At 31.2% G+C, this 20643-nt stretch overlaps 7 protein-coding genes and 3 long non-coding RNA genes across 10 annotated transcripts; 8 read left to right on the top strand and 2 right to left on the bottom strand.

Moving 5' to 3' along the window:
• The first annotated feature begins 4869 nt into the window (after positions 1-4869).
• Positions 4870-5246, top strand: LOC148180927 (uncharacterized). The gene is made up of 2 exons (XR_015771015.1): positions 4870-4962; positions 5011-5246. It is a non-coding gene; the product is annotated as an uncharacterized LOC148180927 (long non-coding RNA).
• Positions 5247-5372: 126 nt separating this feature from the next.
• Positions 5373-6366, top strand: LOC148180926 (uncharacterized). The gene is made up of 2 exons (XM_088044401.1): positions 5373-5510; positions 5565-6366. Exons 1-2 carry the CDS (start codon positions 5481-5483, stop codon positions 6315-6317), a joined length of 783 nt encoding a protein of 260 aa, XP_087900527.1. The 5' UTR covers positions 5373-5480; the 3' UTR covers positions 6318-6366.
• A 302-nt stretch (positions 6367-6668) lies between these two features.
• LOC148180925 (uncharacterized) lies at positions 6669-7127 on the top strand. Its single transcript, XR_015771066.1, has 2 exons — positions 6669-6788; positions 6851-7127. It is a non-coding gene; the product is annotated as an uncharacterized LOC148180925 (long non-coding RNA).
• Positions 7128-9092: 1965 nt separating this feature from the next.
• LOC148180924 (uncharacterized) lies at positions 9093-9601 on the top strand. The gene is made up of 2 exons (XM_088038041.1): positions 9093-9203; positions 9256-9601. The coding sequence occupies exons 1-2, from the start codon at positions 9192-9194 to the stop codon at positions 9562-9564; spliced, it is 321 nt and encodes a 106-aa protein (XP_087894167.1). The 5' UTR covers positions 9093-9191; the 3' UTR covers positions 9565-9601.
• A 93-nt stretch (positions 9602-9694) lies between these two features.
• LOC148180923 (uncharacterized) lies at positions 9695-10279 on the top strand. The gene is made up of 2 exons (XM_088038028.1): positions 9695-9810; positions 9863-10279. The coding sequence occupies exons 1-2, from the start codon at positions 9796-9798 to the stop codon at positions 10175-10177; spliced, it is 330 nt and encodes a 109-aa protein (XP_087894154.1). The 5' UTR covers positions 9695-9795; the 3' UTR covers positions 10178-10279.
• A 49-nt stretch (positions 10280-10328) lies between these two features.
• On the top strand, positions 10329-10923 carry LOC148180922 (uncharacterized). The gene is made up of 4 exons (XR_015770212.1): positions 10329-10419; positions 10472-10531; positions 10588-10642; positions 10695-10923. It is a non-coding gene; the product is annotated as an uncharacterized LOC148180922 (long non-coding RNA).
• Positions 10924-11345: 422 nt separating this feature from the next.
• Positions 11346-12045, top strand: LOC148180921 (uncharacterized). The gene is made up of 2 exons (XM_088049665.1): positions 11346-11508; positions 11562-12045. Exons 1-2 carry the CDS (start codon positions 11497-11499, stop codon positions 11943-11945), a joined length of 396 nt encoding a protein of 131 aa, XP_087905791.1. The 5' UTR covers positions 11346-11496; the 3' UTR covers positions 11946-12045.
• A 24-nt stretch (positions 12046-12069) lies between these two features.
• LOC148180919 (uncharacterized) lies at positions 12070-17083 on the bottom strand. The gene is made up of 3 exons (XM_088044189.1): positions 17046-17083; positions 12423-12513; positions 12070-12372 (listed from the first exon to the last, which is right to left on the bottom strand). Exons 2-3 carry the CDS (start codon positions 12423-12425, stop codon positions 12070-12072), a joined length of 306 nt encoding a protein of 101 aa, XP_087900315.1. The 5' UTR covers positions 12426-12513; positions 17046-17083.
• LOC148180920 (uncharacterized) lies at positions 12997-13553 on the top strand. The gene is made up of 4 exons (XM_088049666.1): positions 12997-13077; positions 13123-13182; positions 13234-13279; positions 13328-13553. Exons 1-4 carry the CDS (start codon positions 13027-13029, stop codon positions 13486-13488), a joined length of 318 nt encoding a protein of 105 aa, XP_087905792.1. The 5' UTR covers positions 12997-13026; the 3' UTR covers positions 13489-13553.
• LOC148180918 (uncharacterized) lies at positions 17011-17986 on the bottom strand. The gene is made up of 2 exons (XM_088049653.1): positions 17760-17986; positions 17011-17710 (listed from the first exon to the last, which is right to left on the bottom strand). The coding sequence occupies exons 1-2, from the start codon at positions 17760-17762 to the stop codon at positions 17102-17104; spliced, it is 612 nt and encodes a 203-aa protein (XP_087905779.1). The 5' UTR covers positions 17763-17986; the 3' UTR covers positions 17011-17101.
• Between the last annotated feature and the right edge of the window lie 2657 nt (positions 17987-20643).

Raw genomic sequence — 20643 nt, 5'->3', positions numbered from 1 at the left:
CTGAAATGGACAAATTAAATAATTTATATAAGCATACTTAAGTTAAGTTGAGATTACCATTGTGAACAATTATTTTTGATTTGACTAACACAATCAACTTCGATGAAGGTGGATAGGAACTGTACTTCCTCAAAGAAAGATTTTTGCTTTTATAAAATAGTGAAAACTTTCAATAGTGGGCACAAATTAATGCTAAACAGAGAAAATTCCGTTTTCACTTTTTTATTTGACAAATTGCTTGGTTAAGTCGATAAATATTGTAACTTTATGTGTAGGTAAACAACTAGAGTTGTTATTATTTTACTTAAAGTATATTTTACTATTATTTACTATTTTACTATATTTTAACTGGACAATTTGAGCTTACAGTTTTGAAATTAAAAAATTAATGTAAAATTCTTTTAGGCATTTAACACACGAATCTACAGAATGAAGAAATTATGGAAATATTAGATATTTTTGAAAACAGTAGTTTCACTGATAATAACAGGTTAATTAGTATATGAGCTACTAATAAATACCCAACAAATTATCTGTGTTGGCTATATATTCTGTAATCGAAAATAAATGTTTGTCTCAAAATGACTCGCTTTGGATTTATATTCTTTCTTGTTGTAAGTACAATTTGATTTCATTTCAAAACTTTTAACGTTGTTTTAGATCGTTGTAGGATTGGTAGCTGCTGGACCTCTAGAAGTTCCATCATTTTTTCAAGCTGGTTTAGATGTCGTGAAAAAAACTCACAACGCTACAAGTGTTCTCGTGTGGGGTGTTCCTAAATACGGAAATGAAAATGATAATAAAAATGAACCAAATGAAAAAGATCCCAGATAAGAATTTGTATTTTTTTATAATCCATAGATTGTAATAAATGTGAACAATAATTTTGGCGTATGTTGATTTCCACTTCAATCATAATTGGGTCCCACGTGATCTATACGTATTTATAAATATCAAAAACTCGCTAAATTGTAGTTATTTTTTGAATCGTGGTGAAGATGACACGTTTAGTGTTTCTTTTGACAGTACAAATTTTATTTATTTAGTGTGTTTTATTTTGAATATTTTTTGTTTTAGATACTTTTGATAATAACTTTCGGCGTTCAGGGTGATGGTCCAATTCGACTCGGAACTTTTGGGCAGGGCATTTTTGAAAGAGCAAAAGAAGCATCGAAGGTAATACTTGGAGTCCATGAGTCAATGCAGACAACTGAAGATGCTGCTGGTGAATATCTCGATGTCTCGTATGGTCCCATTTAAACAATTAAGAAAGCGATATTATAATGTCATTATTAGAAACAAATAAAAGTTTGTAAATTTAACAGACTTATCAAATTTTTAGTAAATAAAATCCCATTGTACTCGAATTTAATAAAAAATTTTGACAGAAGACGCAATAGCCTCTGTTCTTGTAGTGGAAATGAGTGAATAATGAGCCACTTTATCACAGGATTTTAGAATTTAAAATCGTGTAATATCTATGCTTGTTGTTAAAGTGTTACTAAGTGTGAATTTTTAAAAAGGCAGTGGAGGCTGCATCAAATCTAATTGATTTTATATTCCATATTGTTAACTTAAAAATATAATAACTTATTCTTTAGTGTAGAATAGGTAATAAACTTCTAATTAGTACCCACGTGATTAGGTTTATCTATTACGTATAAATAGAGAACGTTTGGTACCTTTTAATTATTATTATTACATCGACTTTTAAGATGGCACGTCTACTATTTTTTCTAGTTTTGGTATTTATTTGTTGCTTTATATACATAATTCTAAGGTATACTTTTTAGACATTTATTCTAATAAGTCTTGGTAGACAACAACAAACTGGTCCATTAGGATTTTTTGACAGATTCAACGAAGCAGCTCACGTTATAATCCATGGAAAACCGATTGCAACTCAAAGTACCACAACTTCTGAAGCCACCATTGGTGAATATCTCGATGTTAATTATACTGTTAGTTAAAATAGTGATTAAACTAGTTTAAGCTTGTATTATAATCATAAACCTAAATACAGATTTTTTTACTTTACTACCGCAGTTTTACTGTACCATTAAAATAAAACTCCTTTTACAATACTTTACTTAGACTAAGGAATATTAGTGGAAATCCCATCATTTTAATGACAATAATTTGTGGTATGTACATGCCCTAATAGTATGGAAAAAACTGTAATCTTAAGTGAGTGGTGGTTTTACCATTAAAGTGCCGATGTGTGCAAAATACTAGATTAAATAATGAAGGAAATTTTGCTCATTTCTTTTTAAGGATAATCTAAGGTATATATAACCCACAAATACAATAACATTCAAGTAACAAAAATGTTTGCGAGGTTACATTTTGTCTTGGTAAGATTCATAGTTTTTATAAAAATAAATTTTAAATTGTATTTTTTAGGCTGTGTTCAGCTTCACTGCTGCGACTTCAATTCAAAAGGAAGTACTTTTTGATGCAGTCAAAGAAGTTAATTGTCACGATGGAATTGACAAAACTGGTAGTCATTTAGATGGGCATCTAGAAAGTTTTAAACAGAAACAATTGGAAACTGACCACTTAGTTTTTGATCATGATTTGATCAAAAGTCATTTTAGACGCAAACATTTTCATCGTTCAGGCCGTCATCACCTCATCAAGGAACTCCAATTTAGTCATGGACATCGCCATTATCCCCGTTTGGAAAGTGATCACTTAGTAATTAATCGTAAACGTTTCAGTCCTGGATACTTGGAAAGTGACGACGTAACTCACAAACACTTGGCAAAAGGTCATTTGAGTACAGCTAATTTGAAATTTGATCACGTGGAACGTGGCAGTTTTCTTCCTGGAATTGAATTACCAAATCATCCACATTTGTATAGCGATTATTCCAATCATAAAAACGTGCTAGATTTGGAAAGTGGCCGCATAGAACGAAGACTTTTTCAGCCTATTCAAATAGACAGTCATCGCTTCAAATTTGATCATTTGGAACATGGGTCTTTTGAAAGTGTTTCACCGAACATTAAACATTTGGATAGTCAAAAGTCTTTAGATCTTGAAGAAAAAAAAATGGAAAATGGTTATTTAGTTTACGAGGATCCCAAAGAAGTTTTAAGAAGTGAAAATAATAATTGAAAAATAGAAAAATATTTTTAGATTTTTTAATAAAAATTTTGACAATGTTTATGCGTGTAAAAAATATGAAATCTAAAGTATTTTGCTAGAAATCCAAAGAATACAAAGAATTCTAAAAATACAAAAAACACAAAAAATGCAAAAAATAAAAAGAATCCAAATTATCAGAAGAATTCTAAAAATTCAAAGAATACAATAAGTCTAACTTTTTCAAGGAATTCAAGGAATCCAAAAAATACACGATTTGAAAAGAATCCAAATAATCCAAAAACCAACACATCCAAGAAATTTAAGAAATCCAAAAAATAAAAGAAACCCAGAAAGTTCTAGTACATATTGCAATGTCTCCAAAAAATTTACAAAATACAAAGGATCCAAAAAATACAATAAATCTAACGCTTTCAAAAAATCAAAAAAATCTGACGAATCCAAAAAAGAATTTAAAAATTAAAATATTTAAATACATAGTTCAAATAAACCAAAAGATTTAAAAACTTTAAAGAATCTAAATCAAACCAACAAATCTAACGCTTCTAAGGAATTGAAGCAACCCAAGAAATGGATGAAATGAAATAAACCTAAAATGTCTAGAGGATCCAATAGACCTAAAGCATTCAAAGAATTTAACGAATCCGTCGCATCTAAGAAATAAAAAAAATCTAATAAATCCAACAAATCCCAGGAATCCAAAGAACCAAAAGGACTGTCATTCTGCAAGTTGACGATATGAAGGTGTAAAATTTTTAGTCGAAAGAGCACTTTAAAATTACTGTAATTTGCTTAGAAAACTTGTAAACTTTGTAACAAAAAGAAATTATCTCCCTATTAGGTGTCTTGATTATTATTTATTTATTCAGCAATAATAATATGTAAAACTCTTAATAAATGGTTTTCTGGGAGTAGGATTGAGAAATTAAATAAATATTCTCACAATTTTAGTATTCTTGAGCGTAGGTGTTGTGGTGTTACAGTGAAATAATAAATACAAAAAATCGCTGGAAAATGTGATTATGAATAAAACCATGCGGATGTACCTATATAAAGATAAATTGTTAATAAATTAATCGTAAATTATTTTTAATAGGTCTTTTAAACTTTTAAACCTTAATCTGTACGCTCATTTTTTGTATTTATTAAACAATGATGTGTTCGATTCCTCAAAATTTTCTTGAATACAAAATTTAGGTGTTCTTGGCACTAATCAAGCTGTTATTGTTAAAATGCATTACAATTTTAACATTACTAAGATACATATCTATAGGTATGTATATTATATTTAAAACAATAAAATTTATTTATTCCAAGTACGTAACAATTAAAGCAGAAAGTTTAAAATTATCCGGCGATTTCAGCGGAAAAATGTGATGGAAATACAAGGCTGTCAGAAGGTTGCAATTAATGAATTCAAGAAAGATTTTTTTTGTTTTTTTATGTTTTTATTTCTAATCAAATGATGTATATTAAAAACCATACAATCAAACAGATTTCTTTAGACCACTTTATGTATACATATAAGATTTCTAGAAACAGTTCTACGACTGATATTAACTAAAATATATAATCCTACAAAAAACTTATTAAAATTAAAATATGGATATAAACAGGTTTACACTTGTACCCACTCTTCTAATAACGTCGTTGAATTGTTATTGTAGAAGTCCATTATTTGCTCGTTAAAAAAAGAGAGATAAAAATCAAAATCCCACAAGCAGTAATTTAAAACGGTAATGATAGTCATGTGACCGAATATTTCTATAAATATAATCGGCGATAACTTCATTGTACGTGTGCACTGTAACATCTGACTTCAAAATGAAATTACTTTGTAATTTAATAATTCTGGTAAATTACTGATATCAACATTTTCTGATATTAATAGCTGTTTGTTAGTTGTTTGCAGTTTTATACTTGATTACACCAACACTATCTCAGAGCCACAAAGGAACTGCCCACAAAAAAGTTATTGAAATTGGTACTCGACTAAAGGAAGAGAGAGAAACCGTTTCGGTCACACCAGACGTATTCTATCCTTTTGAAACGGTTAACAAGGGATAAAGTCAGTTGACATCATTTAATTTAATTTATTGTTAACATGCATATTTTAAATAAAAAATAAAATGTTTAAACATTTAATGATTAAACCCCAGGATTGAACGCCCAGCGTTCATTAAAAAAAAGTGAAAATGTGGATTAGAAAATTTAGCGTTTGTTTGATTTCGAATAGTTAATTATGAATTAGTTTGTCGTTAGAATGCAGATAAAGCTAAAAATTTCACAACTTATCAATAACCACAATGACGCGTCATGCTTAAAAGAATTTGTCACATTTGATTTTTCACATTCATTTATCCTACCTCAAGATGAAGGTTTCTTATAAATTAATTCTTGCGGTGAGTTTGTTTTGCATATCCTTTGTTAATTTATTCGACTGATTTACGTTTTAGTTTGTGGCTTTTCTTTATTGTGTCAAGACATCATCTTCTCAGAGTTCATTAGGAACTCCTAATCCATATCCGGAATTTAATGTGGTTGAAGAAGTTGGAGGTAATAATGATAGAGAACAATACCAGGGTTTAAATCGGCCTAATGTCTTTGGAAATAGTCAGGGAGGAAATCGGCCCGGGGGTTTATTTCTTACTCAAAGCAACAACCAAAGAGGTGAAAATCCGAACGTTCAAGGAAATTGGGGTTTGACTGGTCGTCCGGATACTGAATGGAGTCAAGGTGGAAGTCAGGGTGGTAACCAGGGAGGCGGACAAGTGAATGGTCAACCAGCTTTATGGAACACACAAGGAGGAGGTCAGAACGGTGGCCAGGGAGGTGGACAACAGAACACTCAAGAAGAAACTCAAGGGGGTAGCCAATCGGCGTTGTGGGCGACACAAGGAGGAAATTCAGGTGGTCAACTAAATGGGCAAGCGACGTTATGGAATACTCAAGGAGGAAATCAGGAGGGTGGACAGCTGGGTGGTCAATCTGGGAATACACAAGGGGGGAATCTAGGAGAAAACCTAGGAGGTAGCCAATGGAGTAATCAAGGAAATACCGGAATTAGCCAAGCAAATGGTAATCAAGGAGAAAATTTAGGAAATAGTCAAGGAAATGTTCAAGAAGAAGATGTTGATGATGATAATTCTGAAGGTCATTTTGAGCATTATGGTTATTATCATGGTGCCGAAAGTTCAGAGGAAGAATAAACTGTAATGTATTTTACCAAACATATTAAAATAAATGTATTAACCATAATCTTTAGTGATTTGTATCTTTGACTTATATTGGCAACTTATCTAAAGTAAAATCAAATGACCCTAACGGTATTTGACAAGAATTCTCAAGACTACATAAATACCTAAAAAGTCCTAAAAACGCAAAATTTAATAAATAATCGTGTAAAACCAACTTATAAGAAAGAAACTGCGTTGTAGTTAAAAGCATTTTAACAAATTGTCTGAAAAAAAACAATGCAAAGATTAGAATTGATAACTCAGCATTAAAATAAAATAACACATTAATACTTTCCAGTCGAAATCAATTATTAGAATATTCGTGGAAGGCTCAACAAGTTAAGGTCAAAATGATAACACTTTGAAAGATATGTAAATATACCCTCAAACCTGTAATCAAAAACAGTACATGACAGGAACATCTGAAATATGAAACTAATCTTGGTAAGTACAAGCTTTAATAAAATCACGCCTTGGTATCCCATTTTTATGTATTCTATTTACAGATTTTTGTTTTTGTTGTGGTAGCTTTTGTTACTGCTACACCTGTAATATTTAGTAACAATAACATGGGAATTCGTGGATCTGATTATTTCCATGGTGCTTACCAATATTCTTTAGATGGTGTTGATGGAGCTTTGACTGGAAACAAAGGGGTTTATTTAAAGTTGGCTCCGAAAAATGGTGCTTCAAGGGATGTTTTACATTAATTGAAAAGTTTTGTAAATATCGATAGATAGCTGCATAAATAACATAAATAAAAATGTTATGCAAATCTGATAACTGATGTACATACCTACCTACATATTTATATTTTAAATGAATTCGATTTAGTTCTAAAAGTTTGTTTTTCTATTTGCAACACTAAAGAAATAATTTTTAATAGAATTTTATTAAAACTTGATTTATTTTTGTAAACGAGGAAGCTGTGGTAAATTTATTGTTAAATAATAATAGCAATATGTATAAGTAATTTAGCTTAATTACTGTAAATTTCTAGTTATTTACAAATACCTAACTATTTTAACATGTTATAAATAATAATGATAATAATTACATATACATTTTTTTTTCACCAATGTCAGAGTATTTATACTATCACAATGGAAACTGCATCGTGTTGACGAGCAAATTTATACAATTAAACTCAGATTACATTGTGCTATTTATTCTAATGGGAACTAATAGAGTCACTTTTTCATTCTCCATCAAAAGAAAATACGACTCTAGGGTCGAAATTATGTCTTTGATTTACCGATATGGTGGATATAACCGGTAAAATGCTTTTAAAATAGATAAATTAGGTTAATTTCAAAATCACCAAGAAGCTTAGGTTTCCTAACATGAATACGTAATTTATTTTTATAATAATGCAAATTATTTCTTAAATTATAAAATTGACATTAAAGTCAATGAGGCACCTATACTGTGAAAAACGATGTTTCGAAGTTTTTTTCGGGTTTTCTTTAACTGTTTACAGAGCTGGAAGACTATTTGTTACCAATCAGAGATCAATTTACAAAGAACCACAAATTTTTTAATCAAAGTCATCCTAGAAATTTTTTTGATTAACGTCAAACTGACAGTTATTATTTTATACCAGTGGCGTAGTGGGTTTATTAATTGTAAAAATAAACTTATTTGTCACACATCAAGGCTATCGTTATTACGGCGGTTACATGTTTGAATTATTGAACATTAGGGTCATTTTGAACATTTATTAGAAATTTGTTTTCGTTTCGTTTTTCAGACAAAATTGCAGACTTTTTCTTTCTCTTATCTACGCCACTGATTTCAGAGACAAATTATTTACATGGGCGAAAAACTAATTGGATTGAATGAATCTAATTGGACGATTTTGAAGTGGCGCTTTAATGGAGCGGAATCAAGAATAAAGACGAAATTTAAATAAATAATGTCAAAGTGACATTGTACCATCTCAAAGCAACCGTGGATTGCATTTTTCATTTCTAATTTTGGCAGTATCGAGTCGTACAGGATATTAATATTACAAATATGGGTTTAGATTTTTCAACTGACATTTGTAGTTAACCTCAATGAAAAAAAACTCTTCTAGTTGTAGTTTGAAACTATAAAATCATAAACTTAGACACAAAACCGTAACAAAAACGTTGTTGACGTAAATGACATTAAAAATAATTTTCAAAATAATTCTATTTATTATGAAACTAAAGCGGCAAACCAGTGCATGACAGAAATTCCAGAGTCACCCTTGATGCTAGAAACATTTATAAACACCTTGTATTAGATAGTGGTTGTAGCTACAAAATAAGTTGGTATAAAAAGAAGTGATCATGTAAAATGATTTCTCTGGACTTAAAAAAAAATTTAATGTTGATATGTTTGAAATTGACAAAGAAGTTATTTCTTTTATCTCTCAAAAGAGAAGACGACTTCGTGAAACTTATCAACTGCAAATAAGTTCTTCTTGTTAATAATTACAAATTTTTATATGCTTTTGTTTTTCTTTCATTTCTAAGAATAACATTATCAAATTATATACTTACAGATTAATATTTTGTATTTACAATTTATAAATACAGAATTCTTGAGTAAAAAAAAGGTTTCGGATTGCAATGACATAAATATTTAATCCATGTGTTTAATTTATTTATTATAAAACGAGATTACGAGAATCAACAGAATAAAATTATCAACAAAAATACCGCGTTTATAGGTCGAAAATATTCCACGTCGATATTGACTTAATAACATTCTGATATCATGATTAAAATTTGCAGGTCACTCTTGGATATATAAGGTTTCAAAAATGGATATGAAGAATAGTAACTAATTTGTTCCCAAGTTAGAAACGTCTTGTTCAAAATGAAAGTTCTCGTAAGTTTTCTTTTACTTCTATTTCGATGTTTTCTTATATTTGTTCGTGTAGATTATTTGTATGGTTTTGATCGTGGCCATTGCTGCCAGTCCACAATACAATAGCAGACAAGGATCTGGTGGTAGCCACGGTAATATCGGTGGATACCCAGGAACTCACCACACAGGAGGTCAAGGAGGTGGTTTCCAGGGTGGTCAAAATGGTTTAGGTGGTGGACGCCAAGGCGGTCTCGGTGGTGGTCGTGGACAAGGACAGGGTGGTCAACATGGTAACATTGGTGGTTATCCAGGAACTCACCATACTGGTGCTGGAGGAGCCCATGGAGCACACCAAGGAGGTTACCAACAACACGGATATTAGATCTGTTCAAAATTTAAATAAACAATAAAAAAACAAATTGTTCTATTTTTTGGTTTCCGTCCTTCGTGAGCGTTCACGCTTTGACTATAATAGATTTGAGAATTTACTACGCTCATCAAAGGTTGGTCCAATGAGCCGTAAAGGGTACTCAGCTGTATATAAAAGTTCCATTTGATGGTACAAGACCAATATTAGTGGAAGTGTTGAAAAGTTAACAGTGTGGTAATAAAAATGCGTCATTTTTGCGTAAGTATTTTTCATTTACGAGAAAAACATGTGTGAACGTTGCAATTAACAGTTAATTGTTGGACTCGTGGTGATTGGAGCTGCAGTTATTTCATCCACACCTGCTGGAAGTGGTAGTTCCAGAAGAACTAGCACTCCTGGAATAGGGCAAGGTCCTGAACCTCCCAAACCTGCCGAAAGTCAGTCTGAAGGACCACAATCTGATAGTTCTATGGCAACTAAAATAACGGAATGTCGTGCTATTTTGCAACAAGCAGGAGGGTCGGAAGAAGGTGAAAAATCGACTGAAGGACAAACTGAAAATGAAACTGAACAACCAAAAGCTGCGTCTCCAGCAGCCGTAAAAAGAAACGGTAGAAAGTTTTAGGTAAAATGTATTGTAATCTTCCCCAGTATTAGTCTACTTTAATTAGTTTAGTCATGTTAATAACACACTGAAAAGGTTGTACGTAATACACGATAAGAATTCTTTGTTTTTGTGTTAATTTAAGCTCCTGACCTTTTGAATAGATTAAACCATAATTAGAAGACCTGTGAGGTTATAGTATAAAAACGAAAAATTTAAAATGTCTTCAAACAAGTTTTGTTGTGGAATTAAACATAATGAAGGTAAATTAAAAAAGAATTTCTACCACAAATTAACAATTTTTGAATCAAACAGGTTAGTGCAGCATTGACTTTAATTATTTTCTGGTTCACCGAAATTAACACTGAATCTAAAGTAAGTTTCTTTAATCATCGATGTTTTAAGATATATCTGAACTCACATTTTTGTAGAATCTTCAAAATGAAGGGGTTCACTTTCCTGGTGATCATGAGAAATCTAAAGCAGGTAGACAAATATTTTACAAATGTAACCTAGGTGAAACATTACTTTTTTTAAGAAAAATATTTTGAGAATGAATCGGTAGAGCCCAATGAAGTGCAGAATTCAAGGCATGATCAAAGCTACATCCCTTCTGAAATTCCTCACCATAGGCTTAATACTTTATGTTTTTCGAGGCGATTGGGCTATTATGGGTAAATTATAAAGTCTTATCAATACTTATTCTTCAGCATTTTAAATTTATTATCTGTTGAAAAAAGTTACTAATAAAGAGAGCATTAAATTTATCAGTGTTATTTAATATAGGCAACCCAATAAACTGATAACGCACTTTAAAATACTTTAACACATATAAAGAACTTTGATATTAAAAGTACAAACAATAACAAAAAAATACCTGCAAATAAACTTTTCGAACAAAATGACATTTTTAAGTCAACCTTAGAACGGATAGATGAACTTTTATTTTTTTTACTGTTGAACTTGGGACTGTGTCATAAAAACTAAATCTTTAATGAATTCTCAACACATTTTTCAAGACATAAAAAATAATAAACAAATCTTAAAAAGTAGAAAAATCTATTCAGTGTTGGTGTTATCACAACTATATCACAAACCGTATACTATTGCTCCTTCAAAGTTCCAATCATTAAGGTTGAAGTTCAAAATTCTTTTTACGAGATATCATTCCAAGTAATACAAATGTATAAGTCTATTACTTTCCAAATAACATCTATTCTTGTAATTAAGACAATAACAAAAATATTTTATCTATTTCCGGGTGAATAATTTATATAATCCTGAAAAATTGTTGTCGAGTGTTTTAGTTCCTGCTATGATTGCAAGTTAATAGTTTCAAAATGAAAGCTTTTGTAAGTAAACTTAGCTCTGCAAGTTTTGTTTTTATTTTCTATTACTATTTTAGCTTATGTGTGTAATTACTGTGGTGGTGGTTTCTGCTGCCCCCGCTCACAACAATCACAACGTTCGCGGTGGCCTTGGTGGTCATCTCGGTTATCCAGAAATGTATCCAGGTGGTCAAAATTTTCAACAAGGTGGTTTTGGTAATTCGCGTTATCCTGGAAATATGGGTGGATATCCAGGAGGCTATCCTGGTGGAGGTATGGGAGGATACCAACAGGGTTTTGGTAATTCACGTTATCCTGGTAACATCGGCGGGTTTCCTGGGGGGGGAGGACCATATTACCAAGGTGCATATCCTGGTGGAAATATGGGAGGATTTCCAGGAAATGGAATGGCATTTCAACAAGGAGGACCTCAAGGCGGATTCCAACGTCCTGGATATTAATTTTTAGACATCCATAGATATGTACATAAGCAACATTTGTTCAATTTTATTTATTTACATTTAAATAATAATTTTGTAAACAATTATATTTTTGGATTTTGATGGTTTTCAATTTTTGTGGTATTTAAAAACCTCCATATCCATGACCTTTGTGAAAGCCATAACCGCCTCCGTGACCACCACTATAACCGTCTCCATGCCCGCCACCATAACCGCCCCCAAAACCGCTTCCATGGCCTAGACCATATCCATTTCCAAAGCCTCTATTATATCCACTTCCATAGCCTCCACCGTAGGGGTTGTATCCGCCATGAAATCCTCTTTCATGATCTCTGTAGCCTTTATAGTCTCTATGGTGTTTAGCTTCCGCCGAAGGGTTGGCATAAGTGATAGCGATCATTATCAAAACCAAGAATATAAAGTTTTTCTAAAATAAGAATTCATTAAAAAAATATATCAAATATAAATAAAACTTACCATATTTCTTGTAAGTTACTTCGTTTATTTTATTTATTTATTATCACATCAATGTTAAGGCCTTGATATAACCGTCTGCTGGTGGTGGAGTCTTTGGACGGTAAAAATTAAATATAAAATACAAGATGAAATAATAATAGTGAATACTTTATTCAGTTTTTGTGAATTTAGTGGCAGAATTTAATACACAACGTTATGTTAATTAAAACAGTCATGTTTTGTTTGATGCATCACAAGTTCATTTCCTACTTCGCATTTTTCTTTAGCCATGAATTTGAAATTTATGGTCATGGGTTTTCAGATTGACGTCAAGATGTTGGGTTAGTCAAGGCAAAAGAAATGGTGCTTGTGTTAATGATCCACTTATCATGTCAGAAACATTGACTCATGTTTTTTGTTTTTCAAAAAAATCTTATACATCACGGTAACTGATTCCGACTTATCATAATTTTTACAAATTTGCAAAGGTTACTTTTCATCCGTGATGATAAAAGTAATTGTTTGTTTCTTCCGGAGTTTTCATCAGTTGTCATTGTCCTTTTGCATAGATATAGGACTAATTAAGATTATTGTTTTTGTATAAAAACGAAACGAATGAGGCGAAATGGTATTCGTACATCTTCATACACATTCAACAATGGCAGTTTTTACAAAGGTACTTAATAAAATATTAAACAGCTTATAAAAATAATTTTTACAGATTTTTATGTTCATGGGAATTGTGGCGTTTCTAAGCATTAATGGGCAAGCTAAGTCATATGTAAGTTGTTTTATGATTTTTTTATTTACTTAATATTTCTGTTTTAAATAGGAAATAAAAGAAACTGAAACTACAACTACTAAAAGTGCTCGTCCAGGTTAGTATTTAATAGCTCTTGTCGTGACATTAGAATTTTTTTTCGTAGAAAGATCAATTATAGGAAGTGAAGGTGAATTTTTTGAAGAAACTTATCCTAGTTACGTTTCTGGTTATATTCCACAAGTGAATCCATATTATAACGAATTTTCAAGATATCCTTATTTGGGTAATTTTGGTTTGAGAAGAGAGATTTTTAGAAGAAAATAGAAGGCTGGTTATCTATTTGAATTTGAGTGTATAATTGTATTTTGTAGAAGACTAATAGGTATAATACAAAATATATATATATATATATATATACAGTATGATTTTTCTATGTAATGGGCTTAATTAATAAAAAGAAAAAGTAGAAGTATTAACTAGTGCTACTGTAATACATAAATATTGAGCCATTGAAGTTGAAGAAGCTGAAATCTTTAAAGTGACTACTATATTATTATAAATTAAAGGGCCATGAAGGGGGTGAGATGTTTTAATATAAAACGTTATTGACAAGACTTTTATTACTATGGTAATACTAGTGGTAAAAAGATTTACTACATTTGCCTGCTCCTTAAAAAATAAAAAATTGTTTTGAAAAATTTTGAATTTGTCGAGGTAGAAAAGCTAAAATACATAGAGCGTCGTGTTGAAAGAACTTATTATTAAATAAAATTTTATTTCCACTGATTGTTTCATGTGCTAGAAGCTTCGATTTTTTTTTTGCTGTGATTGAAACGTATTATTGGAGAAATTTTTTTATAAACATTTTCAGTATAGTACTGTTTATTATTTATGGAAAGAGTGAGTTACATTATTGGTATTGCCTTGTGAATTCTTTCATTATCCCAAACTTTTTTCGACCAGTTTAGTTGGTATGTAAGTATAAAAAATAAATTAAGTTGAAGATATAAAAATACAAAAATTGTGAAAAATTGAAACAATATCACTAGCAAAGTCAGTTTAAAAAATCTCGAAAAAATACATGTACTCGTATGTATATCTACCTACATAGTATTAATTAAATTAATGAAAAGCGAAATACTGGGTTAAAGTTGTTATGATATCTATCAAAACTTGTCGATACTTTGCGAATTAATCAACTGGCCAATGTTCTTTTTGTAGTTAGATGTTGATATAGTGAAAAAGCATTTAGGTAAATGAAAAATGGAAAAATGTTGGACATGTAGAAATAGACCTATTCAAATATGTATAGATCATAAAATCTTAGTATCATCAAACAAATATGTCCGCAAGAGTATTTTTCTCAATATGCGGACGCGCAACTCAGCTGATTCCTATAGCAGTGGCGTGGCATCAATGGAATCCAAACAATTAACGCAAGTTTTAAGTTTCATATTCAAATTAACTCTCTTTAAAACAGGGAAACCTCAAATCTTAAGTTAAAAATGCAACTAAAATGCATCAATATCGCTTATGTGTCATTAAACTTGACTTTAGCCTGTAGTAAATTTTTGTATTGTCGACGCCTATGGCGGCGGCTGTCCTTGTTCATGCGCGTGTTTGGTGATATAGTGAAACTTCTTCAAACGGACACCTTTAATAAGCGGACAGTCAGAATCAAAACAACGCTTATTTCGGTGAACTATAAAAATTCAGATTCGTTCTTTGTTTACATACTTTACCGCATTCATACAAGACGTCTTAGTTTTCTAGGAAACTCTCGATTCTCCTAATAATAATATTTCCTGTTTTAAATGGTTTTTTCGAATTTGCCGCTTTAATAGGTCCATTAAAGTACTCAATTTGGAGTCGTTTATAGGTATCTATAAGAGAACTTAAAGTAGGAAATTTTGTTTTTTAAGAACTGGCAGAACTAATTAGTCTGGCTGTCACCCGTTTCCTGTCAAGTTCTTGGTCAATTTGGATTTTACGATTCGTGTTTAATAAATTGCTGCGTGAACAAAAAATGCATCAATATAATTGAATTGTCCTTTGCGGCCAACAATAATAGGCTACCGGACTGTTTTTTTTTTATTTCAAAAAACAAATCTGTCTAGTCTGAAAACATTAAAAATCAGTGTCCATTTTTTTTACGCAATTTATTTATACCAAAAAAAAAAGTTTAAAAAACGGATAGTTTCAAACACGCGCCTTGGTGACGTCACAACTTCTTAGTCGACGCATATTGGCTACAGGAATGCCGAGGCCATTGGTGAAAATGATGAAGTTGAGTTGGAATTGAGGTTATGAATGCATCAAATGTGTGTGCAGAACGTGAATTGTTGTAGTTTTTGTATCTTTCTTACTTTAGTGCGCCAATAATCAAAAAGTGAAAATGGACTGATGGCGTTCTGTACAGATGACTTATGAAAACAAAACTTCTGATTGGTTGACGCAAGGGTGCTATAAACCGGAAACCAGTTAGGAATCATAACGATTACTCTATCTCACTTTCACCAATGTAACATTCCGTTGACGTATGCGTTTTCTCAATTCATATGCATAGAAAGGAGTTATGACGTAGTCACTGAACACTTATTTAAACTACCAGCGCGAAGCTGGATTTCAAACGAATATTTAGCTAATAATTCCGACCTTTGGAGAACAAAAAATCTGTTTGGTAATTGATTCATGTGTATACGTAACTCATAAACATAATAAAATGCATCAATTTTTCTGGGGTCCGATAGCCTATTGTACCTAAATATAGTAGATATGAATACTGGCTGTGAGGTTAGGTTACGTTATGTCAAAATTCAGTGACAGTGAAACTCAATAAATGTCAAATTTTAAATTGAATTCGAAAATCAAGTGGCAGGTCGGGGTTACAAAACCATTACCAATCGTGTGAAACGAAAAGTCTTAGAATTGGAATATTTTAATTGTTTATTAAAAAAAGGGTGCAAATTCAAAAAAATAGTATAAAGGACTTGTTTTATAATGGCATTGGTGCACTCGCCCCATACAAAACTCGCCTACGGCTCGTTTTGTACACCGGAAACTCGTGCACCAAATTGGCCATTATAAAACACGTTGTTTAATATACTATTGAAGGTGTGTAAACGATGTCAACCTCAAAATTCAGTTAAAAAAAATGCTGTGGAAACAAAATTGAAACAAAAATAACAGATTTAAAAAAAAAATAAATTACATTTCTGCTCTTTTTTTAATGTTTTATTGTTATGTTTATTGTTTATCTTTAATGTTTAATTAATATGTAATGTTTAAGGATTTACACAAAAACAATTTACGTACTTGTCTTTCTTTAATTTTTTATTGTTAATAAACTATTGGTTTGAAGAAATTTTGCTTTATTTATTAAGTACAGATTTTTATTATAAAAATGTTTTTGAAAATTTGTATTTTCTCTATTAAGCGGACAAAATCTTGACCCCCACTGGTGTCCGCTTAAGGGAAGTTCCACCGTATTTAGTTTTCATGGATAATAACAATAATGTTTCTATACACCAGTGTAATGTGAATTGCCGATCTTGCAAACCAATTTTTTAATTAATGTTCTTTCTTCTTTAATTAGTAAATTATCGATGAAATTCCAATTCTTTAAGAAAAACTGCAAAGTGGATGTACAAGAAAGCATTTTCTTTTCCTAATAATTTTATGAGCCATTTACTTTCAACTGAATATCCATTTTAATCACTTATCTAATAAAACATATTTTTATGAAGTGTTAACGTTTACCGCTTCGCGTTAAAAGATGATGTCAGCATAAATCTGGATTTTTTTTCAAGGATAGGTTTACAATAAAATTAAAAAATTTAATCCAACTCTTATGAAATTTCTTATTAAAATTTAACACTTACGTTTACTGTACACAATTAAGCTCACAGTTTCACTCACAATATACATTATATTAATACTAATAGAGATAACTACTGCTATAGCCTCTTCCATAACCACCCCTACTGTAACCGTATCCCCCATAGCTTGGTCCATAACCGTGTTCACTTCCACCATAGCCTAAATTATGACCGCCTAAACCGTTACCATAGCCGTTTCCATACCCACCATAAGTAGATCCATATCCATAGTTGCCATATCCATAGTTACTCCCGTATCCACTATTACCATATCTGCTCCCATAACCATTATTGTGGGTACCGTATCCGCCATATCCACCAAGCCCGCTACCATATCCTCTGTTTCCACCATATCCGCTACCGTATCCATGACCATATCCGCCACCATAGCCGCTACCATATCCGCTACCATATCCGCTACCATATCCAGTACCATATCCAGTACCATAGCCTCTACTGCCGTACGATCCATAAGATCCACTACCCCATCCATTGTTGTGCCCTCCCATGTAGTTTCCATAGCTTCTATAATAGGCATTTGGACCGTTCCAATATCCGGAGTCTTTTCCAAAGAATATTGTTTGGGGTCTAGTGTAGTAATTTGGATCGTCCACAAAAGAGTAAGCTAGACTATACCCGATTGTTAGAAATAAGATGGCTAGTGTTTTCTATAAAACAAACAACATGTTATGACTACTGGTTACATTGTTATCTTACCATTTTAGAGAGACTTCCGTTCTCAGTCAAATCTTTACTCTTTATGTTGGGTGATTATTTTTGCCAAATAGGTTATATATACAACTCATCAATGCCAAGGCCTCTTTCGCTACCGTTTCATGAAATGTATGTCTTTGTGGCGATAAAATTATCATTCCATCAACATCAATGTTAGTCACTTTAACGATACTTTCAGCATCTTTATTAACTTTTTATAAACAGACTCATTCCGAACATAAACTTGACAAAATAAAGCGCATCCACGATCATTATCGCGCTAATTATGTTGTTCATAACATCATAAAAGAACAATTACGTCATTTTTCATTTTCAAAATTTTTGCATTTTGCTGCGTCACTTCACTGTTCTTCGGGTTTTTCACCAAAAGGGGAAAATTTTATCCGGAATAAGTTAATTATCACACGCATCACATTGTAGATGTGTTTATTGCTGGATAACCCTGACCGTGACGTGGTAATGAAAAATAAATTAAAATAACTTCGCTTTTGTCTGTATAGTACCGAAAGAAAGAAATAAAGAACGCTAATTTATTTGTGTTTATTTATATTGAGCAATTAAGATGATTTGCCTGCATTGTGTTGTCGATTAACAATGACACTGTTAGGCTACTATGTACTAGCTATTATGGTATAAATTATCGGAAATAAATTCAAGCTAAACACGCTCTAGTTTATCAATGAAGACGTAATTTGCTTAGTTTTATTACGACTCCAAATTGACTCTTCATGGAATATTTGGTCGAATGTCTTATCCGTGACCCGTCACATGTAATAAATAAAAATATGCTAATTCAGTAAAAAGGATAAAATAATTCAGAGCGAAACAATGTGATGTAAATTTAGAATATTACGTAACAATTAAAATTTAAATTTTTTCATGATTCATCATTTTCTTGGAGTTTCCAATTACTACAAAACAACGAAGCCATAAAGGTAAATTACTACCAGTCTCAAATTATGATTTAATATTTTTACATCAAAATGGTAGGTCGGTACATAATTATAATCTAATTTAACTGGTACTCTTTTTGAAAAAGACATTAAACATCTATAAAATTTATTAATTTTATTTACTGAATTAATTTTAGTATGTAATTGTAATTGATCTATCTCCAGGAAACAAAGAATAGACATAACAATTGGTTAAGTACAATATAAAATAATACTATGTAACAACAAAAATAATTATGTTATTTTTTTCATATTTATCGTTACAGACGGTTATTAGTCTTGCAGAAATGTCGTTATATTAAGAGAAAAAAATATTTTCAAAAATTTTTGTTTCTGCTGTTTTCCTTATTACTGCGAATTAAAAAGTGGGCCCAAGATGAAAATGTAAATTCTTTTCGGATCTATTTATCTACGTAGGGGGATGTTACATAACAATTTAATAAGTGAAACTCAAAATCATTTTTGCGACGAAATTTTTGAAAGCGTATAAAGTCTATTTCGGCATTAAAATCTCCAAATCCGCTATGTCAAGGGTTCAATTTTTTTTTGTGTGAAATTGCCCCTCGAGTTTAAAGGCATAGTATCTGTGAGTTTTTGAAATCAATGACATTTACAAATCCCAGTATCTAGAGAACTTCAAGACCATTTCACTGACTTGGGTTGCTGTTATTTTCCATTTGCTAACAAAATGGAAAAGAACAAAAATTGTATTTTGAATTTTTAACGTAAAACCGCATTTTATTTTCATAGTTTATTGTTTTTTTTTAACACTGGTTTTTTATTTTAAGAATATAATTGTTAATTTTCCAAAGCGACAAACAAATAAATTTATTATTTTTCTTGAGGACAACTCACACAAATGAAATTTATATTCTTTAAAAGAAAGACAACTAGCAACTGTATTAACAAAAAAACTTTTGTGAAATTTTGTTACACAGTGTAATATATCGTGTGATTCATTAAATTTCCATTCTAGGTAGGCCGTGTATTTTGGACGTGCGTTGACTTCTTGTTCGATAACTAGCAAATCTCGCAAATATTAAGTCGAAACTACATTAATGGTGTTAGTTACGACATGAATTTTTTTCTCAAAGCCAACTGCGAATGGAAATTTAATGAATCACACAATACATGTTTATTTCAGATTCTCGAGTTTGTTCGAAAGAATTCGTGTAGTAACATTTTTATATTTAATACTTCTATAATTTTACCGTTTTACCGATTTATAAAAAATCAGTTTAAGAAATCAGCGGGATTTGAACGGGATAAGTTAGATACCTGTATTGGTTACATGTTAATTTAGTTTAATAGATAGCTACACAAACAACTGTCAAGTTTTTACTTATTGTGAAATGTCACGATGAAACAGTGTCACATTTTAAATTAGGCGCCGACAAAAAATTCTTTACAGGAAAAATAAAGTTTTGGTAATTATTTCAGTCTGCTGGATTTACAGTTTTCAGTGGCGCTCGAACGAAATTTGATTTTTAATGTATTTTAATATTGTATACACGTGTCCCAGAAATTATGACCCAGAGAGCAAAGAAAGGTGTCATCAATACAGCTTGCGAATCAAAACCAAAATGGTCTAAGTTTAATAGTATTCAAACAAGGACGAAAAACTGAGAGCCAATTCCGAAAGCTTTTGCATAGGTAGAATGGCAGGAAAATAAAAGGTTATTTCATTTTTCTAGGTATAACACGACCGTAAGTCAGCCTGACAAATAGACAACAGGGGTGCGATTTTGTTTCTGAACGATACGTGACGAAGTGATAAATGACAAGGACAAAAATACAAATTTTAAATGCAAAATACAAAGATGACTATATTTTATCACTGTCGATATTTATGATTTTGAGAAACAAAATCGCACCCCTGTACTCTCTATTTTACGTATCCTAGCAATTATTAT

Source organism: Gnatocerus cornutus, chromosome 1 (assembly GCF_029298725.1).
Source record: "Gnatocerus cornutus isolate USDA-ARS CGAHR chromosome 1, icGnaCorn1.1, whole genome shotgun sequence".
NCBI lineage: Eukaryota > Metazoa > Arthropoda > Insecta > Coleoptera > Tenebrionidae > Gnatocerus > Gnatocerus cornutus.
This window is presented reverse-complemented; position numbering and strand designations above follow the sequence as displayed.

Coding starts and splice junctions, on each gene's coding strand:
- LOC148180926 (XM_088044401.1), top strand. CDS start 5,481: ATGAAGGTTTCTTATAAATTAATTCTTGCG. Junction 5,511..5,564: donor CTTATAAATTAATTCTTGCG/GTGAGTTTGTTT, acceptor TTTACGTTTTAG/TTTGTGGCTTTTCTTTATTG.
- LOC148180920 (XM_088049666.1), top strand. CDS start 13,027: ATGGTATTCGTACATCTTCATACACATTCAACAATGGCAGTTTTTACA. Junction 13,183..13,233: donor ATGGGCAAGCTAAGTCATAT/GTAAGTTGTTTT, acceptor TGTTTTAAATAG/GAAATAAAAGAAACTGAAAC. Junction 13,280..13,327: donor TACTAAAAGTGCTCGTCCAG/GTTAGTATTTAA, acceptor TTTTTTTCGTAG/AAAGATCAATTATAGGAAGT.